Here is a 22,460-nt window from a genome sequence, read left to right on the forward strand (position 1 = left end):
TCCGGTTCGTGATTTCAGATTGTAACTTCCCAAGTCTCTATGCTATTCGCCGCCCTGCGTGCTCAATGTAGCTATCTAATCTTGCCGTTGTGCGGCACGCTTAATAAGTTACTGCCGGGCTGTGGCGGCTGCCTGGAGCCATCCATAGTCCCGCCCCTGCGGGTTACGGCAAGGCCTCCTGTCACATGCGCCATAAGCCAGCAGGCCTCGGCGGATGGCTGAACTTCTTTTGCATACCTACGCCATTACTCCTTCATTAGTGCGGAATAGCACTTTTAGAGCCGTAGTTTCCTTGCTTGTCCACGCCGTTAGTCATTGCGCTATCGCGCCCGACGCACACAGCAGCGCTCCTCAGCCTAAGTAGCGCATGATGTTGAGATCTGATTTTAGCTTATGTGTGGAGGTTCGCACAGTGAAACGCGGAACAAGATGCCCGCGCGCGCACGGGGCTCCCATGATGCGTCGGTTTTTCCCTTTTGACTTGAACCACGCACCTTTTGCCTGAGATGCCTGCAGCTAAACATTTAAGTATCACCTGCTCAGGCATAGATTCAGCGGCCAGCGCGCGAAACCACAAGCCAGGAGCAGGTTCTTTCGTGCAATGTACCCACGGGGATATCTCGTCACCACGATTTAGGATCGTATGAGTATGAAGCACCGTATGGTCACGAATTCAGGACAATAGGCGAGGCCATTGGCACAGGAGCATGTACTTCGGCAGCCTCGGCTTGTTTTTTCCCTGCTCTTCCTCCAGCTTTCACATCAACAGTAATTTCTGCATACAAGAAGACTTAGGTTGAACATGGAGATGTTCAAAATGGAGCTGGAGGACGCGGTCTGCGCGACAGAAGCCGACACACACCTCGCCAGCGTGCTCGGTGGCGACTCGCAAGACCTCCTTCAGGACCTGTTGAATGTGTTCAATGAAGAGCCGCCGTTTGGAGGCAGCTTTGTGCAAGAACAGCCCGACGCGCCAACTTCCACGCGGACCGAAAACGCTGGCAGTGGCCAACCGGTGAGCGCTCTCGGGTGTGAGTATTCCGGTATGTTGCGTACGAGATCACAGCCTTGCGAGTCCTTGGGCATTCCGGAGCTTGCCAACTGTAGGCGCTTGAGCGTTTTGAGGGCATTGCCGCTTTTCCGCAACGCAGGCCAGCTCTAGCGAGGGCCAGGCCGCGAGCGGCGGGACCGCTCGAATGCCCTCGCCACAGCTCGGCACACCGCCAGTTGTTGAAGCGCAGCTGGTGCACCCCAACCTGCTGGGCCCAGCCAAGCCTGAGCACCCGACCGCGGTCGCGCTCGCGGCGCCCGCCGCGCCCACGGCGTGGCCGGTTCCCGGCCCCGCAGCGGCCCTAAGCGCGATGACGTTTGGCAGCCCGACGCAACCCAGCGATGCCGGCGTGCCGCCATTCGCCACCAATGCCAGCCTGGCTGCCGGCATGTGCTTCGCGCCCGCTACTTCAGCTATGGCTGCTAGCAACGCCGGGCCGCAGCAGCAGCACCCCGCGCTTGCCATGCCCACTCCGGTGGTGGCGACAGCTGCCACACACCCCGCGGCGCTACTCGCGGGGCCGCCTGCAGCCGGAACCTCGCCACAGCCGCAGCTACAGCTGCAGGCACAGACGCCGTCGCAGCAGGCGCAGCAGCTCCTGCTGCAGCAGCACCTGCAGCACCTGCACCTGCAGCAGCAGCAGGCGCTGCACCAGATGCTGCGCGCCGCATCCCTGCCCGCCGCCACAGGTGACCGCGCGGGTCAGTGTGACTGCACATTCTATATGGCCTAGCCTCATCCTTACCTCGTCATTGCACACTCCCCCCTCGCTCAATGCACCCCCCTCCCAATGACAATCCCATTGCCCCGTGGCACGCACCTGAGCTACGCCATATCCTCACGCACACATACAGGCACGTCTGGATTGGGCGCCGCAACAGACGCCCACGCGGCAGTGGCCTCTGCAGCGGCCTACGCCGCGGCTGCGGCCGCAGCTGTGGCGCGCAATTCTCTGGAGGCCTCTGCGGCAGCCGCAGCCGGTTCGTCACGCTCGGCACCCCCTGCAGCATCAAACCATTCGCTTGCGGCATTCGCCGCAGCGGCGGCGGCTGCCGGCGCCTCGCTTGCGTCACCGCGGTCCGGCGGCAATGAGCGGGGACTGGCGACGACTGCGGCGGGGGCTGCGGGCGTGAGCCACTCAGCGGTGGAGAAGCAGCGACGCGACCGCCTGAACAGCCTGATCGATGAGGTGGGTGACTTGAGCTAGCTGCATGCGGCGGCAGTCGCATACGGGGAGGGTCACGAACTGATGGGGAGAGTTGTGCTCCTATGGAGCACAGGCTCGCATGGGCGCACGAGTGTATGGCCGCGTGCGCATGCAGACACGTTCCGGCCCTTTGTACGTCCGCGCCGTCGGCCCTTGGAACATGCCTTCTGAGAGAGAGAACACCCTGGCCCATACATCGCCTCACTGTTGCCTCCCGCTGCGCCCTGCTGCAGCTGCGCTGCCTGGTGCCGCCCCAAGCGGAGCCCGCGGGCGGCGCGGCGGCGGCCGCCGCAGCCGCGGCGGCGGCGGCGGAGGGCGGCGCGGCGGCTGAGCGCAACCGGCCCAAACATGCGGTGCTGGCGGACACAGTTGCCCTGGTGCGGGCGCTGAAGCAGCAGGTGGGTGCATGTGTGCGGATGGGGCATGTGACGGGCGTGCCACAAAAAACACGGCTGGAGTGCTGACATTGACACTTGCTAGCGCTTGCACTTGCTGTACGGTTGAAGGACCTGCCTATGGAGGCAGGGTGCCTTGCTGCTGCTGCCCACAAGCACACGTTCATGGCTTGTGCAGTCTGAGGTTGGTGCCGCCCTTTCCTACGCCCGCCCTAGCCTCACTCCCGCTACTCCCGTTTGCTTTTTGGTTGTTCGGCACTTCATCATTCGCAGTTACTGCTCGGCAGCGTAACAGATGTGCTCGGGCCTTCGGCTGGTGAAGGCCGCGGCCGCACTGGCGGGTCGCCGCCTCCGCCGCTCTCCATTAGTGGGCCCACGCCGACCAGGTGATGATAACTCACGCATAGACGTTCCGCCACAAGAAAGAAACAATACACGTGTGAACCACGGCCGCAACATGCATGCGTCCGAATCGTTCACAGGAAATAACCATCAACTCTCTCCAACCTCGAATGCTGCTTGCAGGGACGCGCCGTCGCCAGCACCCTCGCCTCCCCCGGGTGCAGCTGCAAATGTGAGTCTTGGGGTGGCATGGGCACATGGAGTGCGCACCCGAGTTGATGCGGCATGTGTGTGGCTCTCAAGGTGTGGGGCCGGGCCGCGAACACCTCACAAGTCACAACTGACCTGCACCCTACCCATTTGGTCGTTCTGCTGTGTTACAGCAGCTGGCGGCCGGCCAAAGCCACGTGATAGTAAAGCGCGGCCCGGACTGCTACTATGTGCAGGCAAGTGTGCGTGTATTCATATGCTGTGCTGCTGTTGTGTGACGTGATGCTAGAACTCAAACTGCCTTTGGCCAACCATGGCTGCCACCCTGCACAGCGGCCGCACACCGCCACTGCGGTCGGCTGCTTCTTTATGCCCCAACATGGTGACATCGATATCCTTTGCACGCGTGTTCTTTTATGTGCGCAGATTGAGTGCCGCGACCGGCGCGGGCTGTTGAGCGACATCGTGGGCGCGTTGAAAGAGCTGCCGCTGCAGGTGCGTGCGTGAGGGCTTGAGGCTTTTTAACTTCGCACTGGCGGCGGCAGTACAGACAGGCAGGCAGCACCTACCATTATTGTGGCCAACCGCGTGCGGGCTTCCATGTGATACCACGGATCCTGCTGTGTGCGTACGCAGATTCGCAACGCCTCTGTCACGACTGGCGCGGACGGCACCGTCCACGACGTCTTCGAACTGGCGCCCACTACACCCACAACCACCGCCGCCACCACAACCAGCTCGGCCGCCGCGCCGCCGGCGGCGGCTGCAGTGGCCGCGGCATTGTCGTACGAGCCCGCTGCGCTCAAGGCATGGGTGCAGGCGGCGCTGGCGCAGCGCGAGCTGCAGCAGCAGGCCGCACGGCAGCAGCAGGAGCAGCAAGCAGCTGCAGCGGCGATGCAGATGCAGATGCTGCCGCCGGGCGGCGGGCACAGCTTCCCGCCGGCGGCGGGTGCCACCGGCATGGCCCTTACAAGCGGCGGCAGTCTGGCGACGGCCGCACCCGTGGCGCTCGCCACCAGCTTTGCCGCGCCGGCGGCTCAGCATGCCGCGGCCGCCGCCGGCGCGACGGATGCCGAACTTATGTTCGCTAACTTCAACATGGAGGCGGAGCAGCTGATGCAGAAGCGGCCGCGCGCCCACTGAGGATGAGCTGCGCCTCAGGAGTGGGACTGCCGCGCCGCGGGATTGCGTACCGTACCTCAGGATTGCTGCACCGCGCGATTATTTACTGTTTGACTGTGCTGCATTTGCTGCTGCAAGGAGCGCGCATGGCGGGTAGCTTCGCTCGGGCATGCATTTCGTTCCGGAGCCGTCAACGAGGAGCTACGTCGCGCCGCGCACAGCTTGCAGCCTACGACAACGCCCGGCACTTCTCGTTCTTATTGAAATATATGATTGACACACATACATTCTGATACAAGGAAGAGCGGGCCCTGTGCACGGCCAATTAGTTCTCAATAAATTGCAAGCACTACATCGGTGCATTGTTGCTCGGGCATGGCATGTGGGTGGGGGGGAGGTGGCTTGTTACCGGTTGCTGTCATTTTGTTGTGCGTCAGCAGCGGGCACCTCCTTCCCGTATGCACTGTTGATCTGTCGTATTATCCAAGTTGAAGTATTAAAAAATGTTGATTCTTGTGCCTTATCTAGCACACTCGTTGTTGGGCGAGCGTGCTCGTCCACCGCCCCCTCAAAGATGCGTCAACGGCCGGTCTGGCAGCCGCCAGTGGGGACGAGCACCGGAGAGACTTACGGCACATACCCTTGCACATTAACAGCGCTTTTGCTTCGTGCCGGAGCTTGTGTTTTGGTAAGCCCCTACATGACATAGGGCGACATAGGATTCTTACCAGCGGCGCTAACGTGCGTGCACTGTGCCTGTGTGTGCATGTGTGCGTGTCAAGAGTGCGGCTTGTGGCCACGCTATGGTTGATGTGCCTGATGGTGTTCGACAGTTTGCCTGTACGAACCGACCCCGGCTATGTCCGGGAGATGAGGTAGACGCTTGCGGCCTCAGACATTCCTTGTCGACAGTTTAACGGCCTGTGTGCCGCTGCGGTACGAGCTGAGCGTGTACATGGACAGGTGGTAGGGCGAAGCGGGCGACAAGCCCCCAGACCTTTGCGGGCGAGTAGACGGAGTGCAGATGCAAACGGGACACAAGAGTCCTTGGCACTTCTGCTGCAACTTGTGCAGCATGGGAACACTGAGTTTGCTGGGATAAGTCGAGTGTGAGGACATCTTTGCTGAGATAACATTAGCGACGTGCGTGAGGATTGGGGCTGCACAAGATGTTACTGATAACAATTTGACACGGCGCGAGGGCTAGGCATGTTTGAAGGGCTCGTGGAGCTTAGCAGATGAACTCCAGGCACTGGCGTGTCGTTGCTTTTCGACATTTGAGGCTTGCGAGGGCACACGCTGCATCCGGCGAATTCGTTGGCGAGGCTGCGGGTAGCCACGGAACCGCTTTCAGGATCCACAGTTGGCTAATTGCACGCATTTGATATTGCGATTTGTTGGTCAATGATAGACCAGGGTGAGGGTAGGCGGGGGCGCTTTACATGGCAGTATCGCACGCACGCTGTTTAGCGGCTGTGCCGCGCATGAGTGCACGTGTCACCCAGCCTGACGGCGCAAGGGCTCTCTGCTCCATCTGCGCGGGACGCAGGGGTCAGTCTTAGACGCGTACACACAGTGTTTATGCGAGTTGGCTTTCTCACGCAGTGTTTCGGAGGCATGCTTTCTAGCATGGTGCTTGGAATCAAATTGTGCCAAATGTATGTAGTGCACCGGCGGTGTAGGGCGAACGGGGGGTGGGTTGGAGCGTTAACCGGTAATGCGGGTACTTGAACTTGAAGCGCATTGTGGAAGGTGGCGGTGGATTGCCTGCGACAATGAGATGGGAAGGATGCTGTTGGTGGACAAGCGAATGGGGATACGTGCCCTCGAGTGTGCTTGTGTGTGTGTCTGCACGTGTGCGTGTACGTGAGTGTGAGTGTGATGTTGGGGTATTCGTTCGACGGAAATACGCGCACGTGCAGGTGTGCGAGCGGGCGTACGCCTGGCGCCGTCCCTGGGACTCTGTACGCACCCTGTGGGTTTGACGGGGTGGGGGTGGATGCGAGGAGCGTGCGCGTGGAATCGAGGCCGCTGCAGGTTTATCAAGTAGGTACGTGGAATTGCCATCCAATTGGTGCGTAAGAGAACGCGGTTGCGTTGCCTTGGCTGGCGTGTGTCAGGTTGCATTTGTGTAGCCAGGGAGTGGAGGATTGGCAATTCGCATTGAGGAGAAGGGACCGTTTGTGAGGAGGAACCCACGTTGTGCACTACCGCACGCACATGGGTGAGAGGCCAGGAATGAGTTGGCGTGGGGAACGTGGTACTTGCAGTTGGAGGATTGCTGGAAGGTCTTTGCTTTCGGCGAGAAAAATACTCAAAGTACCGTATAGCTGTAGACGGGCCGGCTTGCTCGGGGATACATATTGCTTAGCACCCAGTTGGATGGCACTGCCTGGGCTTGAAGACAACTCGGTTGTGCGCACTTGCAATCTTTTCTTGCGTCCGTGGGTGTTTGGAGCCAGTTTGGCGCGGTGTTGAGCGGCTATAGGGCTTGCTGCGGCTTGCTACCGCTTGCTCGTCAGCGGGCACAGGCGAGCAGCAGGCACCACGGTGGGGGCTTTTGCGGAACGTGGATACGGTAACCAATAGGGCATCGGGCGAGCTGGTGCCGTTGTTGGCCTGTGATGCGGCGTGATAACGGTTTGCAGGACGGACGTGCGACAGGAAACAAGTAGGGTGTACGGCAGCTGTTGCTGTGCATGCGGAAGGGCGGGTTCGAGGCGCGGGCAGAAGCTTGTGTTGGATAAGCGTATAATGAAGCACTTAGGTCTGGTGCTATGAAGGGAGTCGGTACGGTTTACAGTTACATGTGCTTCGGTGTGTAGGCTGTAGGATGCAGACCTGCAAGCCATGGCCTCGCCATCCAACCAAGGGCGGCGAGTGACAAGGCAACTTCTGGTGCGCTAAGACCCCGCTGTTGCAGGACGGTTTGATGCACGCGGATATCGGACACATGTAAACACCGTGAACGGCCGCTATGTGAGTGCGCTTGGCCGTTGGTGTGCCTACAGTGGTGTGTGCGTTGGCTGTTGCGCGCTTCTGCTCTGAACCTTCCCGGTCCCTGTGTGTGTGTGTGTGGGGGGGGGGTTGTCGATACCAGCCCAAACTAAACCAAACCAAGTTAAACGAGTTGCGCACAGGCAAAGGCGTTAGTTGCAAGCGATAATACTTATGGGAGGGGGCCGAGGCGTCGTGGAGCAGCAGGGTGAGCGGCGCCGGCGATAAATGTCGCCGCCCGGGCTCAGTGGCGCGCACAACAGCACAGAACAGGCACGCGGAGACGACAAACAAAACCCACGACTTACCTGGCGACCAGCCAAGCAGCCCCGACGCCAGGCAGGGAGCGTCGGGCCAGAAGCGCGACATGTGGTCAACACACAAGCCCAGGCGGCGAAAGAGGCAGAGTAGGCGCAAGGCAGGGGTTAAGGGCAAGGGGCGGATGGCATGGGGGCGGTTAGTGGAAAGAGGATGGGGGCGGGCAGTGTGCGGGCGTCGTGCGGGGGGGGGGTAACGTTGAACCAATCCCGTAAGGAAACAGTCGCGCGGCAAGGAGAACTGCAGCTGCATGCACAGTCGCCCAGTCGCGCGCAGGGCAGCCCCCCCCCCTGGCTGGGCCCGCACGCCTTCCGTAATGTGCGCGTTGACTTTCGATACGTGTATGTCTTTCGATAGGTGTGTGTGTTGTGCATACGCATGGGCTCGTATTGCGCGCCGCGCCGCCCCCTAGTCCCTACGTTCATAGACTCCCCCTCATACCAGCTGGGTTCACACCCCATAGTAATATTATTGGCGTGTCCACCCCAGCCCGCATACGCTCATGCGTGCCGCTGGGCGTCTCATCCTCTATGCAGAGGAGGTGGAGTGATGACACCTAGTAACATGTTCGGTATGGCGGGAGGAGCGTCCGATAGGAGCAAGCCTACTAGAGCTAGAGTAGGCCGACGGCATTGCAGGCGGCACGCCCCTGGGGTCCAGAGCAGGGTGTTCATTCTCCACGTCACTGGCTCGTGAACTGCGTCAGCAGGTCCCTCTTGTAAACAATGCAATCTATGCATTGGGCTAGCATCCGACGGTCAGCCACTCGGCCAGTTGGGCGACGGCCCTGGGCGGTCAACTTTCTCCCCCACCACGCACCCCTGCGGCTCGCCCCTGTCAGGCCGGCTACACGGCCGCGGGCTTCAGCGCGGCCCTGGGCGGGCTCCACCTGGCGCGCGGCAACCGAAAGGGTGATGAGGACAAGGAGAAGGAAATGAAGGCGAAGAAGGATGACAAGCAAGAGGGAGAAGAAGGTGTAGCAGAAGTGACCTTGCTGGGAATTAGATGCAGGCCCCGTTGATGACGTGTTGCTCGTGAAACGAACATTCACGAGCATTCCAGATCCGGCCTGGCCTGGCCCAGGATCCAGGATCCCAAACGACCAAACCGTGCCCGGCCTGGGTATAAAAGCCGTGTGGTTGTTGTTCTAGAGCATAGCGCCGGGTGCTAGCCTGACGTGAATTTCAGGTAGCCGTATTCAGGCCTGCTACGGCCCTGCACACCATACCCAGACCGTGTGGACGAACAACCCCACCGGCTGTGCCACACACGCACAGGCTTTCTGTCCCGCCCCCGTGTCCTGCCTGAGCCCGTGTGACTCAAAGCAGCAGAGACAGCAGAGCCCCGACTCCCTGCAAGTGCGGAAGGCACGAACCACACCCGCGGTTCCTATCCCTCTTCTTGCACTAGAGCTATACGCCTATACAACCGGGTGTTGAGCGGAAGACACATAACTGCCAACCACACCCAGGTCCACTACCCTGCATGGCAGACGGTGCTTCCTGCCAATAACGGAACAACCATTGTAATTAGTGTAATGCGATACGGTTGACTTGACTGTCCCGCCCAAACTCACAACCGGCAATCCGCGGACCGCGGTTGTCAGCACAACTCCCCAATTCACGCACAGATGCCGGAGCCGACACAAGATACGGTGGCGCGCCACCCGGAAAGCACCTCTGCACTCCTCGGGTCGTGGGGTTCGGGCTTTCGGGCTTCCGTCGGCTTCTCCCTGGGCGATGGGGGCATAGGCGCTGGCCACCGGGGGCCGGCACGCTCAGCCGGAGCCGACACCAGATTCCTTCGAGCCATGAAGATTAATGTGGATGTTGAAACGACTTAACAATACTGGAGCCTTCTACATGTGCGGAGAACGAGAAATGCAAGAACATCTTGCGACAAGTTCAAGCCGTGCAGAGCACCTCACAAACAAAGCTGGGTACCGAAGATTTAAGGCCCGGCGCATTCCCCATCGCGCACCTAGTTTCCGCGACACAGCGACAGCGCTTTTTGCCAGCAGGGTGCCACAATGGCACCGTACACTTGGCGGTTGGCTGAAATCGCGCTTAAGACCTTGCAAGGCGCACTCACTTAAGTATTTGTTGTCCGTAAAACTTACTTCGGCGCAAGAGGTACACTAAACCAAGTGATTTACGCGCTCAGCTATCTCAATTTGTCCCCTGGACCCCGAACTCGCACAAAGACGCCATGGCCCCGAAGTTTAACGACGACGTTCTGCTTCAGGTGTGTCATCGTGCGCGAGGACTCGTGCATGGCCGCGCGTTGACTTGCGTTTGTGCTGACGTGGTTCCGGAAGGCGCCCCAGCTGGCAGCGTCCCTTTTCTGCCCATGGAAACGCACTGCATGTGACATATACCAGCAATAGCATACGAGTGTGACGTTTTGGGATGGCGCAGCGGTGTTTGGAGCAATTCGACCATGCCCAGCTAACCGCAAGCGACTGTCTCTTGCCTGACGCGTCGCCATGCGGACAACAAGTGGGCATATTACGCCCTTCAATCTTGTAGGAGCTCGCGACCCTTCCTCCATGCAAGCCAAAATTGCGCTGGACACGCAAGATTGCCGACACGCATGTGACGCTGTGCCTGTCAACCCATCGCGCTTGCTTTCTTCTTACAGATCAGCTCGGTCGGCACCTGCGCCTGGGGCGTTGTCGGCTTAGCTGGCCTGGAACAGACCCACAAGGCCTTTTTCACGGACAAGCGGGAGAACAACCCTGAGATGTCGCGCTACTGGGGAGACGCGTGCGCGATGTGAGTGTGGTCTGGGCTGTGGGTAGCAAGAAGTCTAGGGTACATAGGAACCCCGAACAGGTCCAGAGCGACGCAAATAGTGCACCGTGTTCATGTACGTAGCAGCAAACAGGTGCCTGATCCGCTGTTGCTGCCTGTCCCTGCCTGCCCGCGCCACTGGTTGCCCCGCCCTCTTGGCAGTCCGACATGGCAGATATGCCCACCCATACATACATGCGTTCGTTGTCATGTGCAGGGCTGGCGCGAGTGGCTTCCTCGTTGCGCGCTCGGACGACAAGCAGGTAAGCACCTTGCTGAACTGCTGACGTGTGCATGCCGTGCCCAGCCCTTAACAGCATCTCCGATCGCATCACCTGTGTACGGTATGGTCTGTGCTGCGCGCAGCTGAAGAAGGACACAATGAAGGTGCACGGTGCGGCCTGGGTTGCCTGCGGTGCCCTCAGCGCCTACAACTCCTACAAGGGCACGCAGCGCAAGGAGGTAAATCAGGGAATCGGGGATCGGCCTTTTACCTTGACACCGCGTTGCGCCTGCACAGCCGCACAGGTTGTGTTGTGTGACTGGGCATGCATTACCGCTGCGTGCTGTGCTGCGGTACCTTACTGGCCCTAGCTCTGCCACCTGCCGGCTGAGCCCCGTGCCGCAATGGAGTTTCCTCCTCGCACACCATATGTGACATGTCTGAGTCTGTACCCAAGCCCACACCTCATCCTTTTGGTTCGGCACTGAAATTCCCCACCCCTCCGTCCCCCGCCCCCATCCATACCTAACTGCCACGCACTGCCAGATCGGCTACTCCAACGGCGCCGTCAGCGCGGCCCTAGGCGGTCTGCTCCTGGCGCGCGGCTTCTGGAAGGACGACAAGGACAAGAAGAAGGCCGACAAGAAGGCCACCACCACCACCACCACCACTACCGCTACCACCAAGAAGTAGTGAGCGCCGGCTGGAGATTGGTTCTGCCGCCGAGCGGCCGAGGCGTGTGTTTCAAATGCTATCCTTGCTCTAGCTCATTCCTTGAAGCTGAACCTTTTGTACTTTTGAGCTACGCATGCTTTCTTTGGCAGTTGGGCTCGTTGATAATACGGTACATACAGTGCCCGCCTCTTCCCCGTCCACCCAAACACTTTGCATGGTTTGTGGGCACCTTAAATCGTAAGTTTTCGTGATATCACACGCATTGGGCGCATGAATGTGCACAATGCCCCACATACGGTAGGCGTAGAATGTCTTTCTACATTGGATATTGGCACGCCGTACTGCACATACACAGACCTCATGCGTTTTGGCGTCAATAACGTGCATGGCTGGCTTCGTGTAAGACCCAATCGCGGCCTGCTAGTATGCCAATCATGCCCTCGTCACTGCAACCAGCCAAGCCAGCGCACAGTTACAAGACGGTCATGCAGACCATGCAATATCAGGGTCGGTAGGTCCTGCACTACTGCCAGCGTGCAGCAGCCATGCGATGCGCAGTGAAAGGTGGGCCCAGGTGTGGCCGAAGCAGCTAGCATCCGGCTGTAAACAAGGCTCTAACGCGACCACGCACCAACCACACCACCGCAACAAGCACCCTGTGCGTAAATGCACCCATAAGAAGCAGTGCGCTGCGAAGCCAGCAACCGTTGAACCTCGTTAAAAGGGAGCGGATCACTTCCGGAGCGAGTTCGTTCCGTGCACGCCCTTGTTCCAGGGCCGCACTCGACCCATATGCACACACGCACATCGGCAGCGCGTCAACGCGTTCGGCTACCTTGAGCCCCACCGCAACCAAACCCTGTGCAGCTGTGCCGCCTCCACAACAACATTTGAAGTGCCTTTCAGACGCCAGACCAACTGCGACAGCGGGCTGCCTCCCGAGTATTGAGGTCACAGCCCACCCAGGAAGAACGTCAATTCAACAACACCAGCATGCATGATATTCCGCAACACTCGTCAATAATATGAGCCCGCAGCGACCGCCCAGACACATACCACTCGGCCGCTCGCAGCATCTGCCCCCATGCACGCTTGCAAGCCTACTCAAAGCTCCTGCATTCGCCCTGCAGCCCGGTCCAGATTGCTGCAGCACAGCTGCGCCCTGGCCCCAAACGCGCGATGTCGCAGCTCCTCCACTCACAGCTCGGCATGCTGATCTTCGCCGCCGGTCCATTCGCCCTCCGCGGCGGGCTGCTCAAAGGCCTCGCCGGTGGTGGCCGCCGCGTAGAACTCGTCCGGCTCGTGGCCGGGCGCGCACGAGGTCTCCCAGGGCATCAGCTCAGGCACGTAGCCCACGCCTGCGGACCCGTGTCCAGGGCGTTAGCGGCAGGCGACGCATGTCAATGATGTCATGCGAGTGAAGGGGCGTTCGACTTCCGAAAGGCAGGACGATGTGTGACACGGTTACTGCAAGTCGCTTTACTGTACGCCACCGCATCTTCACACGTGGCCCTGCGGCTCGTAGCCTTCTCCCGGCCTCCCGCACTCCCGCCGCCCGCCCTCCTTCCACCTCCGCACCTCCGGTGGGCAACTCGGGCCAGCCAGCCAGGATCTCGGTGCCGCCCAGGTTCTTGCTGAGGATAAGCGCATACAGCGGCTCAGTGCCGGTGTTGGTGAGCTGCACCGCAAGGGAAGGAAGGGAAGGCAGGAAAGGTAACAAACGGCAGGGAGGGTCTGGAAGGTAGAAGGGAAACGCATGCCGGTTGCAATAGTGAGCAGAACAGTAAACATTCATAGGCCCAATACCGGATGTTGGTGAACATGCACCTGCTTCAGGTTCCATGGCTGGTCCCGCACTGCTTCCCCTCTCGCGCCCTCCTCACCTTGTGCAGCTGTCCCTGGGGGTTGAACAGCACCGAGCCTGTGCAGGCAGGGGCACGACCAAGGTGCCGCATGGTTGGGCGACACAAGGGGTGGGCGTCCAGAGAGGAGCGCTAAATTTGACAAGATGAACATGGCGAGGGCATCAACGGCAGAGGGACGGACGGCGCCATACGGGATATCGCGGCTGCTGCAGAACCCCGCGCACTGCGGCACCTGCGAAGAACGCTGCTGACTGCCGCCTTGTCGCAGGCACACGCAGCCCCAAGTTGCCTGGCGCTGCCCCGCCACGTCATGCCCAGTTCACACCCCCGGAACGCCCCCACGCACCCTGGTGCACGGGCAGCTCGGTCACCTCGGTGTTCTCGTGGGCCCAGTAGGCGTAGCTGCACACGTACACACATGCACCACGTGCGGGCAGGGTCAGACGCACTCGGGCGTGTGCGCTGCACGCCAGCGCTACCCTAGATGACTGTCACGCGCCGCAGCTACCGGCCGCTGCGGCTGGAGGGTACGCACACATGACACGCACATGACGCGCGTTGGCTTCGGAAACCTTCAAGCCCAGCAAAGCTGGTGGGAGACTGCGTGCGGCATGGCCAGACGCCCCCGACCATTGCTTCTAGCCCACCCAGTACTTGTTCTATTCAATGTGCCGCGACCTTGCGCAAATCGCAGTCCTTTGCACCAGCCAAGGTTCGCCATCCACACGGCGCGCAGCCTGCAAACTCACGTGCCGTGACCCGCCAGCACGTAGATCCACTCGTCACCCTCCAGGTGCCGGTGCACGCCGCTGTCCTTCTCCGGGTACAGCGTGTAGCGACCGAACTCCAGGCTGCGAGGGGAGGGGGAGGGCAGAGTGCGCTTTCCAAGACGCGAAGAGGTGCAGGTGCAGCAAGGCCGTGGGAGCAGGCGCTTCGGGCCCGCTCGTGCCATCGCTCGCTAAGCCGGCGCTGCTTCCCCATGTATGCTCTAAACATGCCCGGGATAGCCAGGGCATCGGCAACATTCCGGAGAAAGTGCGGATGCATACCGCAATTTGCGGCCTTCTCAGTCCCAGGCCCTTCATGCCCTCAATAAGCACCTGTCAGCACCGTTAGAGTGCTTCGAAGCAAACATGCGGAAGTCGAAAGCTCCCCCGCCGGATGGGTCCTCGGCATACTGCGCCTCTTCCTCATGAATCGAGTAAGGCGGGTAGAGAATCTTGCAGTTTGCGGCCTGTGCGTGCGCGCTGTGACTCGCGGCAACGAAAAGGGCAAGACCCGCGACTACAAGCAACGAAGCCGGCCTCATTCTTGATAGCGACGCAGAGCTCACAACGTCGTGCTATGTATAAATACCGTGGCAGCCGGAAGTGGCCGAAGCGCTATGCGAAATGGGCTTTTGGGCGATTGCAGTTGAACAATTCTTTAGGACCTTTGCATGTTCATTAGCAGCGACAGTTACGCAATTGAGCGTGCGAGTATTCGTTCTTGTTAACCCAGCACCTGGTTCGAGGTGCACAGTGTATAATTCGGTTTGGCCCAAGCCGACAAGTCTCGAATTGAGGCACCATGAAAGTATTTTCGCAAACTAGAGCACCCAATGGAGATGTTAGAGGAGTCGCGGGTGCCAGAGCTCGGTCCTTGCTTGGAGCCGCCGCATGGCCACACCGAGCTGGACCACAGAAGCGCCGGGGATTGCGCGTCCTGGCCGTCGCAATGCCCTCCTCAGCCGCGTCGACCGCTTTGGCGGCGTCCGAGTCACAGCCGGCGGCTTTGGAGCTGAGCCCGGAGGCTCCGTCAGCGCCTGCGGTGGCGCAACAGTCTTCGGCAGCGGCGGCAGAGTCGCCGTTCCTCAGCCTGGGTATCGATCCGATGCTGGCGGTAAGGAACTGGCCGCCGTTTTAGGCACATACATGTCCTGGGCTGCATGCTTGCACCGTACCCCACCCAGCAGCACACAGTGTACTGTGCAAGTCCTGGGGTCCAGGCGTGCGCCGTGCCACGCGCCCATTTCTGAACGTTTCCCAGACGTCTTCCTTGTTTCAACTACCAATCAACTCATCTAGAAGCTACTCCCCCGTGCCAATCCTCAGCCCTGCTACCTCTCGGACCGCCTCGCCGTTGCCCCCACAGGCGGCCCTGCCGGAGCTGGGTGTGGGCCGGCCGTCGGCAATCCAAATCACCGCACTACCGGCAGTGCTCACCGGCGGCAACTGCGCGGTGCAGAGCTACACCGGCTCTGGCAAGGTGCGACTGCGCGCATCTGCGTTGAGACCCACAAGGGCATTAGGAGAGTAGTTGAAGGCCTCTGCCGTCGAGCCGTTGGGTCATTTGGCGGGTGCTGTGGGGACGGGGCAGCCGACAGCTGCACGGGCTGCGCCCACGACCGGTAAGAACCTTTGCCTTGCCACTGCCCTCCTAAACTTCCTTGTCCCTACTGCTATCTGATGCCTTGCATATTGCAGACGTTGTCGTATCTGCTGCCGGTGCTGACACTGGGGCTGCGGCGCGCGGAGGCGCTGGCAGCGGACCCCCGCACGCCCAAGCGGGGCGGGCTGCCGGATGTGCCCGTGCAGGTGTGCAGTACGGGGCGTGGGCTCAGAAGCAGGCGGAGGGACGGACTTGCAAGACGTGCACGGGATGCATATACACGCGTTCACGGAACAAGGGGAGGGGAAACTGGGCGCACCTTCAGGATGTTGAGGTCACCATAGGCCCTGTGTGGCCTTCTGTGCGGCCTAGCGTGTCATGCGCCTAAATGATCCTGTGTGTCCCCTAACCTCCCGCGCCGACTTGGCCTGCCCCCAAGCACCAAGCACACAAATCATCTCCCTCTCTGCCTCTCCTCTCAACCCTTCAGGCGCTTGTGGTGGCGCCAAGTCAGGAGCTGGCCATGCAGATCATGCGGGTGGCCAAGTCGCTGCTGCCACCCGACATGCGCAAGTGGGCGGTGCAGCAGGTGCGACGGGGGCTGGGTGGGAGAGCGGACTTGGCGAAGCCGATTATGGGGGCTGTGGCAATGGCGTTGCGTCACTCCACGAGGCCAACGACGCGGGGTGCGGGGTGCAAGGTGCGGCAGCTTGGCAGTTGTGTGCTGGAGGAGGCCTGGTGGCGGCGGCGGCCAGCGGGCAGCAGATCAGCACTCGGCGAGAGGCCACCAGTTGTGTCCAGCTATACACGTCTTGCCGCATGCCGCGAACAAATAGCCACGTCAACACGCACGTCCACGCACATGTGCACGCACAGGTGATCGGCGGCGCAAACCCCAAACGCCAGGCGGAGGCGCTGTCGGCGGTGCCGGGTCCCCTGCTGGTTGTGGGCACGCCCGGTGCGTATTGAGGCGCGTGGCTACTGCGTCAATGTGGCGGGACGGTGTGGGTGTTAGTGTCCATGCTTGCGTGTACAGCTGTGCGCACGAGCTGAAAGGCGATGGGTTCAGGGCGGCCTAGTATGTGGTGGCATGTTCGCGGGCGGTGACACGTAAGGCGAGGAAGGACGAGCTTGCCCGTTATCCAGGGGGCCCGACGCGTTTTACTGATTGATCCCCTTGCTCTCTTCCTGATCTCCTTCACCACGCGCATGTTCACAGGCCGGCTGTCGGAGATGGTGCGCACGGGCTCGCTCCGGCTGCACCAATGCCCGATCATGGTCATGGACGAGGTGGGGGCGGGGCGGGGCGGCGCGGGGCGGGGCGGGGCGGGGCGGGGTGGGGTAGGGGAAAGGAGGGGCGGGGCGGGGCGGGAGGGAGCAGGGGAAAGGAGGGGCGGGCCGGGGCGGGGCGGGGTGGGGTAGGGGAAAGGAGGGGCGGGCCGGGGCGGGGCCATCGAAGCATGGAGGGTTGGAGTTCACAGACGCTGCGGCATTGGGGCCTCACATACCGTGATACAGTACGCTGAGGCGGCTTCCAACTCTTTCTCTCCCTACGCGCCCGCTTGATCCCACCCCGAGCAGGCTGACCAGCTGCTGGCGTCGGCGTTCGCTGAGGACATGGGTCACCTCAACGACCACTGCGGCAAGCGGCTGGACCTGCGCCCGCCGCAGCCGCACCAGTCGCCAGCTGACGATTTGACCGGCATTGACGCCGCCACAGCGGCCGCGGTGGCGTCGCTGCCCTTTGAGGGCGCCTCCGGCCGCCGCCAAACGGTGCTGGTCAGCGCCACGCTCACGCCCAGCGTGCTGAGCCGGTCGGCTAAGTGGTGTCCCTCGCCGCGCTTCGTGTCGGCGGGCGCCGTGCCGGCCATTGTGCCGGGCATCAGCGACGGCGACGGCGGCATGGTGGCGCTGATGAGCGGCGTCGCCAGCGCGACTGCGGGAGCGAGCGCGGGCGCGGGGCCAGCCGCTGCCGGCGCCGTGCCAGGAGGAGCCGATGGCGCCGCGGACGCGACGGTGAGCGGATTGCTACAGGGCATGGGTCAACGCGGCCATGTTATGGATTTGACTGACTGTGTTCCTGATATATACTTTTGGAATCGCGGTGACAACGCATACACCTTTCCAAAACTGTGTGCTTAGACGCTGCCGCCTCGCGCTCCATCCCTGTGCACGCAGAACCCGGCGTGGGGCTGGGGTGTGCGCGGCTGGGACGGGCCCGCCTCCCCGCTGGCGCCCCGCACTCGTGGCTCGGCGGGCGGCGTGCAAGCGGGTCAGGGGCTGGTGCCCACACTGCCGCCGCAGCTGCAACACTATTACCTGGTGGCGGAGCCGCGGCACAAGGTGCGGCGAGGGAGGGGAGGGGGGTTACATTCATGACTAGCTAAGGGGGGAGGTGGTGTAGCAAGCGCGGTGAAGCACTCCCTGATTGAAGCGAGGCGAGGTGCGCTGGGAATGTGTGCGTGTGGGGGGGGGGGGGAAGCGCAGTTTGGATGCACGGCAGTGCCGCACATGTACAGCCCTCCCTGTCACACGCGCACCGGGATATGAAGTTATGCGCACGCCCATGGTGCCGCCCGTCCTCGACTTCTACCTCGACACCTCTCTGGGCCTTGGCCTGGGCCTCGCAGGTGGACATGCTGCGCCGCGCCGTGCACGCGCTGGGCGCCAACCGGGTGCTGGCCTTCATGAACTTCCAGCAGCGGCTGCAGGACACGCAGTACAAGCTGCAGGCGCGAGGCATCAAGGTGCGGGGGGGGGGAGTTCATTCCGGAAAGGACGGGTTGAGGAAAATAGGCGGGGAGAGGCGGCAGGTACGTCCGCGGACCCAGGTCAGGTGGGAGGGGGAGGAAGGGGTCATCAAAGGCGGCGAGCGGCATTGTGTGACATTGTATCATTGCCCGTCTGCGGCAACCGCAAAGGCCCCTAGCGAGCCGCTCACGCCATCCTCCCTGCCCTACCCGTTGAAACCCCCGCCTTTCCCTCTCCTTCCTCTCCCTTCCCAGGCTGGCGCGCTGCATGGCGAGCTGCCGCGCCTGACCCGCTCCAACCTGCTCAATAGCTTCCGCCGCGGCAAGCTGCGCGTGCTGTGCGTCAGCGACGTGGCGGCTCGCGGCCTGGACGTGCCCGCCTGCGACGCAGTGTTCAACCTGGAGCTGCCCTCCAGCGCGGCACACTACGCCCACCGCGCCGGCCGCACGGGTAAGCACTTGTAAAATGGAGGGGGGATTGTGTAGGGGTTCTATTGGGCTGATGGGCTGGGCTGATGGTGGACGGACAGAGGAGGAACAGGAAAAATGGAATAAGAGAACAGGGAGGGAACAGAGAGTAACGCATTTGTTTAGAGACGATTCGAACACAAAGGACGATTGGTGATGTGCGCAGCGGCACTGATGGTGCACCGCCCTCGTTTCATGTGCCCACAGGACGCCTAACCGCGGCGCTAGCGGCTGAGGCCGCGGCGGAGGCGGCGCAGCAGGCCGCGGACGAGGCAGAGGCCGCTGCCGCCGAGGCGGCAGCCGCCGGCGGCGTCGCTGCCAGCAACCGCGCCGCCAAGGCGGCGGCTCAGAAGGCGGCGGCGGCTGTGGAAGAGGCGTTGGAGCTGGCGCAGGCGGCGGGAAGTGTGCTCACCATCGTGACACCCAACGAGCGCTTCATTGTGGACAAGTTGGCGGACCAGCTGGGAGTGCCGCTGCTGGTGAGTGGGAACTGCCCGTGTTGCGGTTTGTACGGCACGAGTGATGACCGGTGCATTGAAAGCCGCTCGGGCACCATGTGGCGTTGCGCAGTTGTGGGCTGCAACTTGGCCGCGGCGTGAAAGCTGCACCGCACCACCGCCACCCGCCGCATCTCCACACTGCTCCCACTGTCCCACACCACCGCCGTCCCCAAGATTGCCTGCCGTCTAGGTTCTTACCTAATCATGAACGCAACCCCCACTTAACTAATCGTCACAGGAGGCGCACGTGGCACACGGCCAGCTGCGGCTGGGGCCCCCGCCCGCCGGCTACAGCTTCGACCGCGACACCGAGTCCGACCGCACGGAGCAGACGGCCAAGGACAAGACCAAGCGGAGGGACCGAGGCGCGGAGGTGAGGGCGGCATTGCGTTGTAGCCCTGCCGGATGCCGCCTGCAAGGCGGGGTAGACCATTGTCTAGGCATTCGTTGCTTGGCAGCTGGGTGGCGTGTGGGCGCGGAAAGGCCTCTGCCGGTCATCGTTGGCGCGCGCATACGTACCCGGCCATGGTATCACCAGCACCCAGTTCATTATTTCAACACCTCCCTCACTCATCCCGCCAGGCCTCCACCAGCGGGCGCGACGCGGCCTCCACCGGCAAGGCTGACAAGGGCAAGGGCAAGGCCGCGGCGCAGGAGGAGCCGCCCAAGCCCAAAGCCAAGCGGCTTACGGACGAGGAGCGTTACAACGAGATCATCGTGGATGAGGATGACGACATCCCGCTGGGCGATGAGCCGGAGGAGCAGATGGGCGGGCGGCGGCGGCGCGGCAGCGGCGCGGCAACGGTGGCTGACGCAGACGACGGCTGGGGCGACGATGACGGCGACGATGATGACGAAGTGGCGGACCACGAGATTGTGGACGAGGACCTGGAGGCGTTCAAGAGGCTGCGGCCATCGCAGGTGGGTCGCGGGGCACGGGGCGTTGGGTAGGAGTTGAGTGGCGTGGTGGGATGGGCTGGGCGCGTGGGACTGTATGCTATGGGGTTGTGGGGGTGTGGGGGCCCATGGCTTGAGCGCGGAGCGCGGCTGCGGTCGTGGCTGTGCCTGTGGACTGTGACCTGAGGTCACACCCCGCCCGCTGCCTCGGCCTTACCATCGCCCTCCCTGCCCCGTGTTCAGGTGCGTGAGCTGGCGGCCACGGGCTCCGCAGCGGCGGTGGGCATCGCAATTAAGGGGCGCCGCAAACAGCGCATCCTGCCGCCTGGGCTTGAGCCGGTCCCCAACCCCAGCGGGAGTAGCAGCAGCAGTGCCAAGGGTGGGGAGCGGGCAAAGAGCAGCGTAGGCTCGCGGGCAGGGCCCGGAGCAGGTGCGGGTGCGGGCGCCGCGAAGGAGGAGGAGAGGCCGCGCAAGGTGGTGAGCCGCAGTGAGCTCATGGCGGAGCTGCGCTCGGAGCTGGAGGAACTCCGCAAGGAGAAGGAGGCCAACAAGGCCGCGCGGGGGCCGCGGCGGCGGTAGTACGGGTGTGCGATAGTTGGCGGGTGGCGTGGGGAACCAGGCAGGAGGCGAGTGCTTCGGTGATATGATGGTGTTCTGATGGTGTTTTGGTGTGCGTTCCCCGGGTTAAGGTGTTTGTGTTAGCGAGGCTAGGAAAGGCCGAAAGGGATTGCGATGGGACATGGTGAGGCCGTAAGGGGCAGGGCGGCGAAGTCCCGACAATGTGAATTTGCGACGGCAGAGCAGGGGCGCGAGTTACTGTCCCAAAGACTCGTCGGCTTGCTGGCGGGCTGGTAGTTTGCATGAGTTTGCTGACGTCGTGAAAGGGAGGCACAGAGGCAGTATGCCCCGGTAGAGGGCAGGACGCAGGGCACGAACTGACAGTGGTGGTGTTGCGTGGTGTGGCTGAGCTGTTTCTCGACTTTTGCATACCGCGACAGGTCCTTACAAGTACATCGGCCCCTCCAGCAATGGGGCGGAGAATGACGATATCTGGGTCAAGCCTAACTATTCAGGTCATGGGGAGTCTCCTATCTAACCATCCTGAGCGCCCTCACACGGTCAGCTGTCGCCTGAACAGCACCCTGGTCTGGCCTGGGTTACAAACCTCCATTTGTAGGACAGCCACGCTCAGTACGCATCCCACGCAAACCATACACTCACAGCACACTCGAGACACAACGACACAAGAATTAAGCCTGAAGACCGCCGTGTGCTTACCAAGCCCAGCCGCGTCCCCGCCCGCCAGAAACCACTATGGTGCTTCCGTGCAAGCCCAACACCAGTGATAGCTCCTAGGCGCGTTTACGCCTTGAGCTTGCTCTGCTGCCACCAGACAGCGAACAGGGGCACGCCAAGGCCCACGGCGTAAAGCGCGCCAGTGCCCGCATAGAACTTGCTCCAGAAGTTGGGAATCTGGCAGGGGACACAGGGGGACAGCGTTACAGCATTACTGGCCTGCAGGAGTGGGGAGGAGCGCCCTGACTCCCGCAACAGAGGCGGCGGCTCAAGAGCATAAGAGCCGTGGGAAACGGGTGCGCGTGGCGTGCCATTCGACACCCACACGGGCGAGAGTGCGCCACAGCGCCACAGCGCGCGCTTCCATATTGAGTTGTGACTTTACACTGCTCAACAGTCGCCCGCCATGCGATCGATTTGTGTTTAGCCAGTTCCGGAAATCGGTACAGTCCGGTACCAAGCAGGCCGCGCCTGGCTCACCTTCTCGGGCTGCAGGTAGTGGGGCCCGTGCTCGAAGTCCTGCAGGGCAGCGGTCGCAAAGCCGCGTTACAATTCTGCTGGCGCCAGGGGCACACCGGTTGCCGCGAGTCATCAAGCCCCGAACACTGCCGCTTGTGCGCTGGGACATCAGCATGGTGCCCTTAATGCATATTCCATGTGCACTGCGCTTGCTCTCGGCTTACGTAGGTGTAGCCCTTGCGCAGACCGTGGTGGCCATCGCCATAGACGACCTCCTCGTGGCTATACTTCTCAGCACCACCCTTAGTGACGTTGCCAGTCTTCAGGCCACGCGTCAGACGCGGGGCCTGCTGCGAAAGGCGACGGAGAGCAGACGACATTCTCTCGTGACACTATCGGTGTGGTTCTGCTACGCCTGATGCTTAATTCAGTACGCTTGGCTATCAACTACGGTTACGTGTGCACCGAGGCAACTTGCTGAAGTGCTACGCTTCGCAAGTCAAGGAATGAGCCTCCCCATTCT

The 22,460-nt window shown here is 61.8% G+C and overlaps 6 protein-coding genes across 7 annotated transcripts; 3 read left to right on the forward strand and 3 right to left on the reverse strand.

Moving 5' to 3' along the window:
* Nucleotides 1-510: 510 nt before the first annotated feature.
* Nucleotides 511-7,298, forward strand: CHLRE_07g349152v5 (uncharacterized protein). 2 transcript variants are annotated; one of them, XM_043064522.1, is made up of 9 exons: nucleotides 511-1,015; nucleotides 1,152-1,752; nucleotides 1,906-2,240; nucleotides 2,492-2,656; nucleotides 2,927-3,039; nucleotides 3,179-3,227; nucleotides 3,379-3,441; nucleotides 3,632-3,700; nucleotides 3,842-7,298. In XM_043064522.1, the coding sequence occupies exons 1-9, from the start codon at nucleotides 818-820 to the stop codon at nucleotides 4,346-4,348; spliced, it is 2,100 nt and encodes a 699-aa protein (XP_042923090.1). In that variant the 5' UTR covers nucleotides 511-817; the 3' UTR covers nucleotides 4,349-7,298. The 2 variants fall into 2 exon arrangements, with proteins under 2 accessions (XP_042923090.1, XP_042923091.1); XM_043064523.1 differs by having other exon boundaries at nucleotides 1,152-1,740.
* Nucleotides 7,299-8,654: 1,356 nt separating this feature from the next.
* Nucleotides 8,655-9,610, reverse strand: CHLRE_07g349167v5 (uncharacterized protein). Its single transcript, XM_043064524.1, has one exon. The coding sequence runs from the start codon at nucleotides 9,452-9,454 to the stop codon at nucleotides 9,263-9,265; it is 192 nt and encodes a 63-aa protein (XP_042923092.1). The 5' UTR covers nucleotides 9,455-9,610; the 3' UTR covers nucleotides 8,655-9,262.
* Nucleotides 9,611-9,746: 136 nt separating this feature from the next.
* Nucleotides 9,747-11,772, forward strand: CHLRE_07g349200v5 (uncharacterized protein). The gene is made up of 5 exons (XM_043064525.1): nucleotides 9,747-9,886; nucleotides 10,283-10,416; nucleotides 10,652-10,697; nucleotides 10,801-10,896; nucleotides 11,204-11,772. The coding sequence occupies exons 1-5, from the start codon at nucleotides 9,851-9,853 to the stop codon at nucleotides 11,348-11,350; spliced, it is 459 nt and encodes a 152-aa protein (XP_042923093.1). The 5' UTR covers nucleotides 9,747-9,850; the 3' UTR covers nucleotides 11,351-11,772.
* A 2-nt stretch (nucleotides 11,773-11,774) lies between these two features.
* Nucleotides 11,775-14,555, reverse strand: CHLRE_07g349250v5 (uncharacterized protein). Its single transcript, XM_001692532.2, has 6 exons — nucleotides 14,298-14,555; nucleotides 13,947-14,048; nucleotides 13,544-13,599; nucleotides 13,216-13,253; nucleotides 12,911-13,010; nucleotides 11,775-12,690 (listed from the first exon to the last, which is right to left on the reverse strand). Exons 1-6 carry the CDS (start codon nucleotides 14,504-14,506, stop codon nucleotides 12,530-12,532), a joined length of 666 nt encoding a protein of 221 aa, XP_001692584.1. The 5' UTR covers nucleotides 14,507-14,555; the 3' UTR covers nucleotides 11,775-12,529.
* A 105-nt stretch (nucleotides 14,556-14,660) lies between these two features.
* Nucleotides 14,661-21,162, forward strand: CHLRE_07g349300v5 (uncharacterized protein). The gene is made up of 14 exons (XM_043064526.1): nucleotides 14,661-15,078; nucleotides 15,331-15,444; nucleotides 15,663-15,773; nucleotides 16,058-16,156; nucleotides 16,444-16,525; nucleotides 16,787-16,857; nucleotides 17,149-17,583; nucleotides 17,746-17,910; nucleotides 18,198-18,314; nucleotides 18,573-18,768; nucleotides 18,993-19,264; nucleotides 19,524-19,658; nucleotides 19,868-20,206; nucleotides 20,426-21,162. Exons 1-14 carry the CDS (start codon nucleotides 14,914-14,916, stop codon nucleotides 20,759-20,761), a joined length of 2,637 nt encoding a protein of 878 aa, XP_042923094.1. The 5' UTR covers nucleotides 14,661-14,913; the 3' UTR covers nucleotides 20,762-21,162.
* An 8-nt stretch (nucleotides 21,163-21,170) lies between these two features.
* On the reverse strand, nucleotides 21,171-22,460 carry CHLRE_07g349350v5 (uncharacterized protein). Its single transcript, XM_001692533.2, has 3 exons — nucleotides 22,162-22,460; nucleotides 21,959-21,997; nucleotides 21,171-21,655 (listed from the first exon to the last, which is right to left on the reverse strand). Exons 1-3 carry the CDS (start codon nucleotides 22,315-22,317, stop codon nucleotides 21,545-21,547), a joined length of 306 nt encoding a protein of 101 aa, XP_001692585.1. The 5' UTR covers nucleotides 22,318-22,460; the 3' UTR covers nucleotides 21,171-21,544.

This window comes from Chlamydomonas reinhardtii, chromosome 7 (assembly GCF_000002595.2).
Source record: "Chlamydomonas reinhardtii strain CC-503 cw92 mt+ chromosome 7, whole genome shotgun sequence".
Lineage (NCBI taxonomy): Eukaryota > Viridiplantae > Chlorophyta > Chlorophyceae > Chlamydomonadales > Chlamydomonadaceae > Chlamydomonas > Chlamydomonas reinhardtii.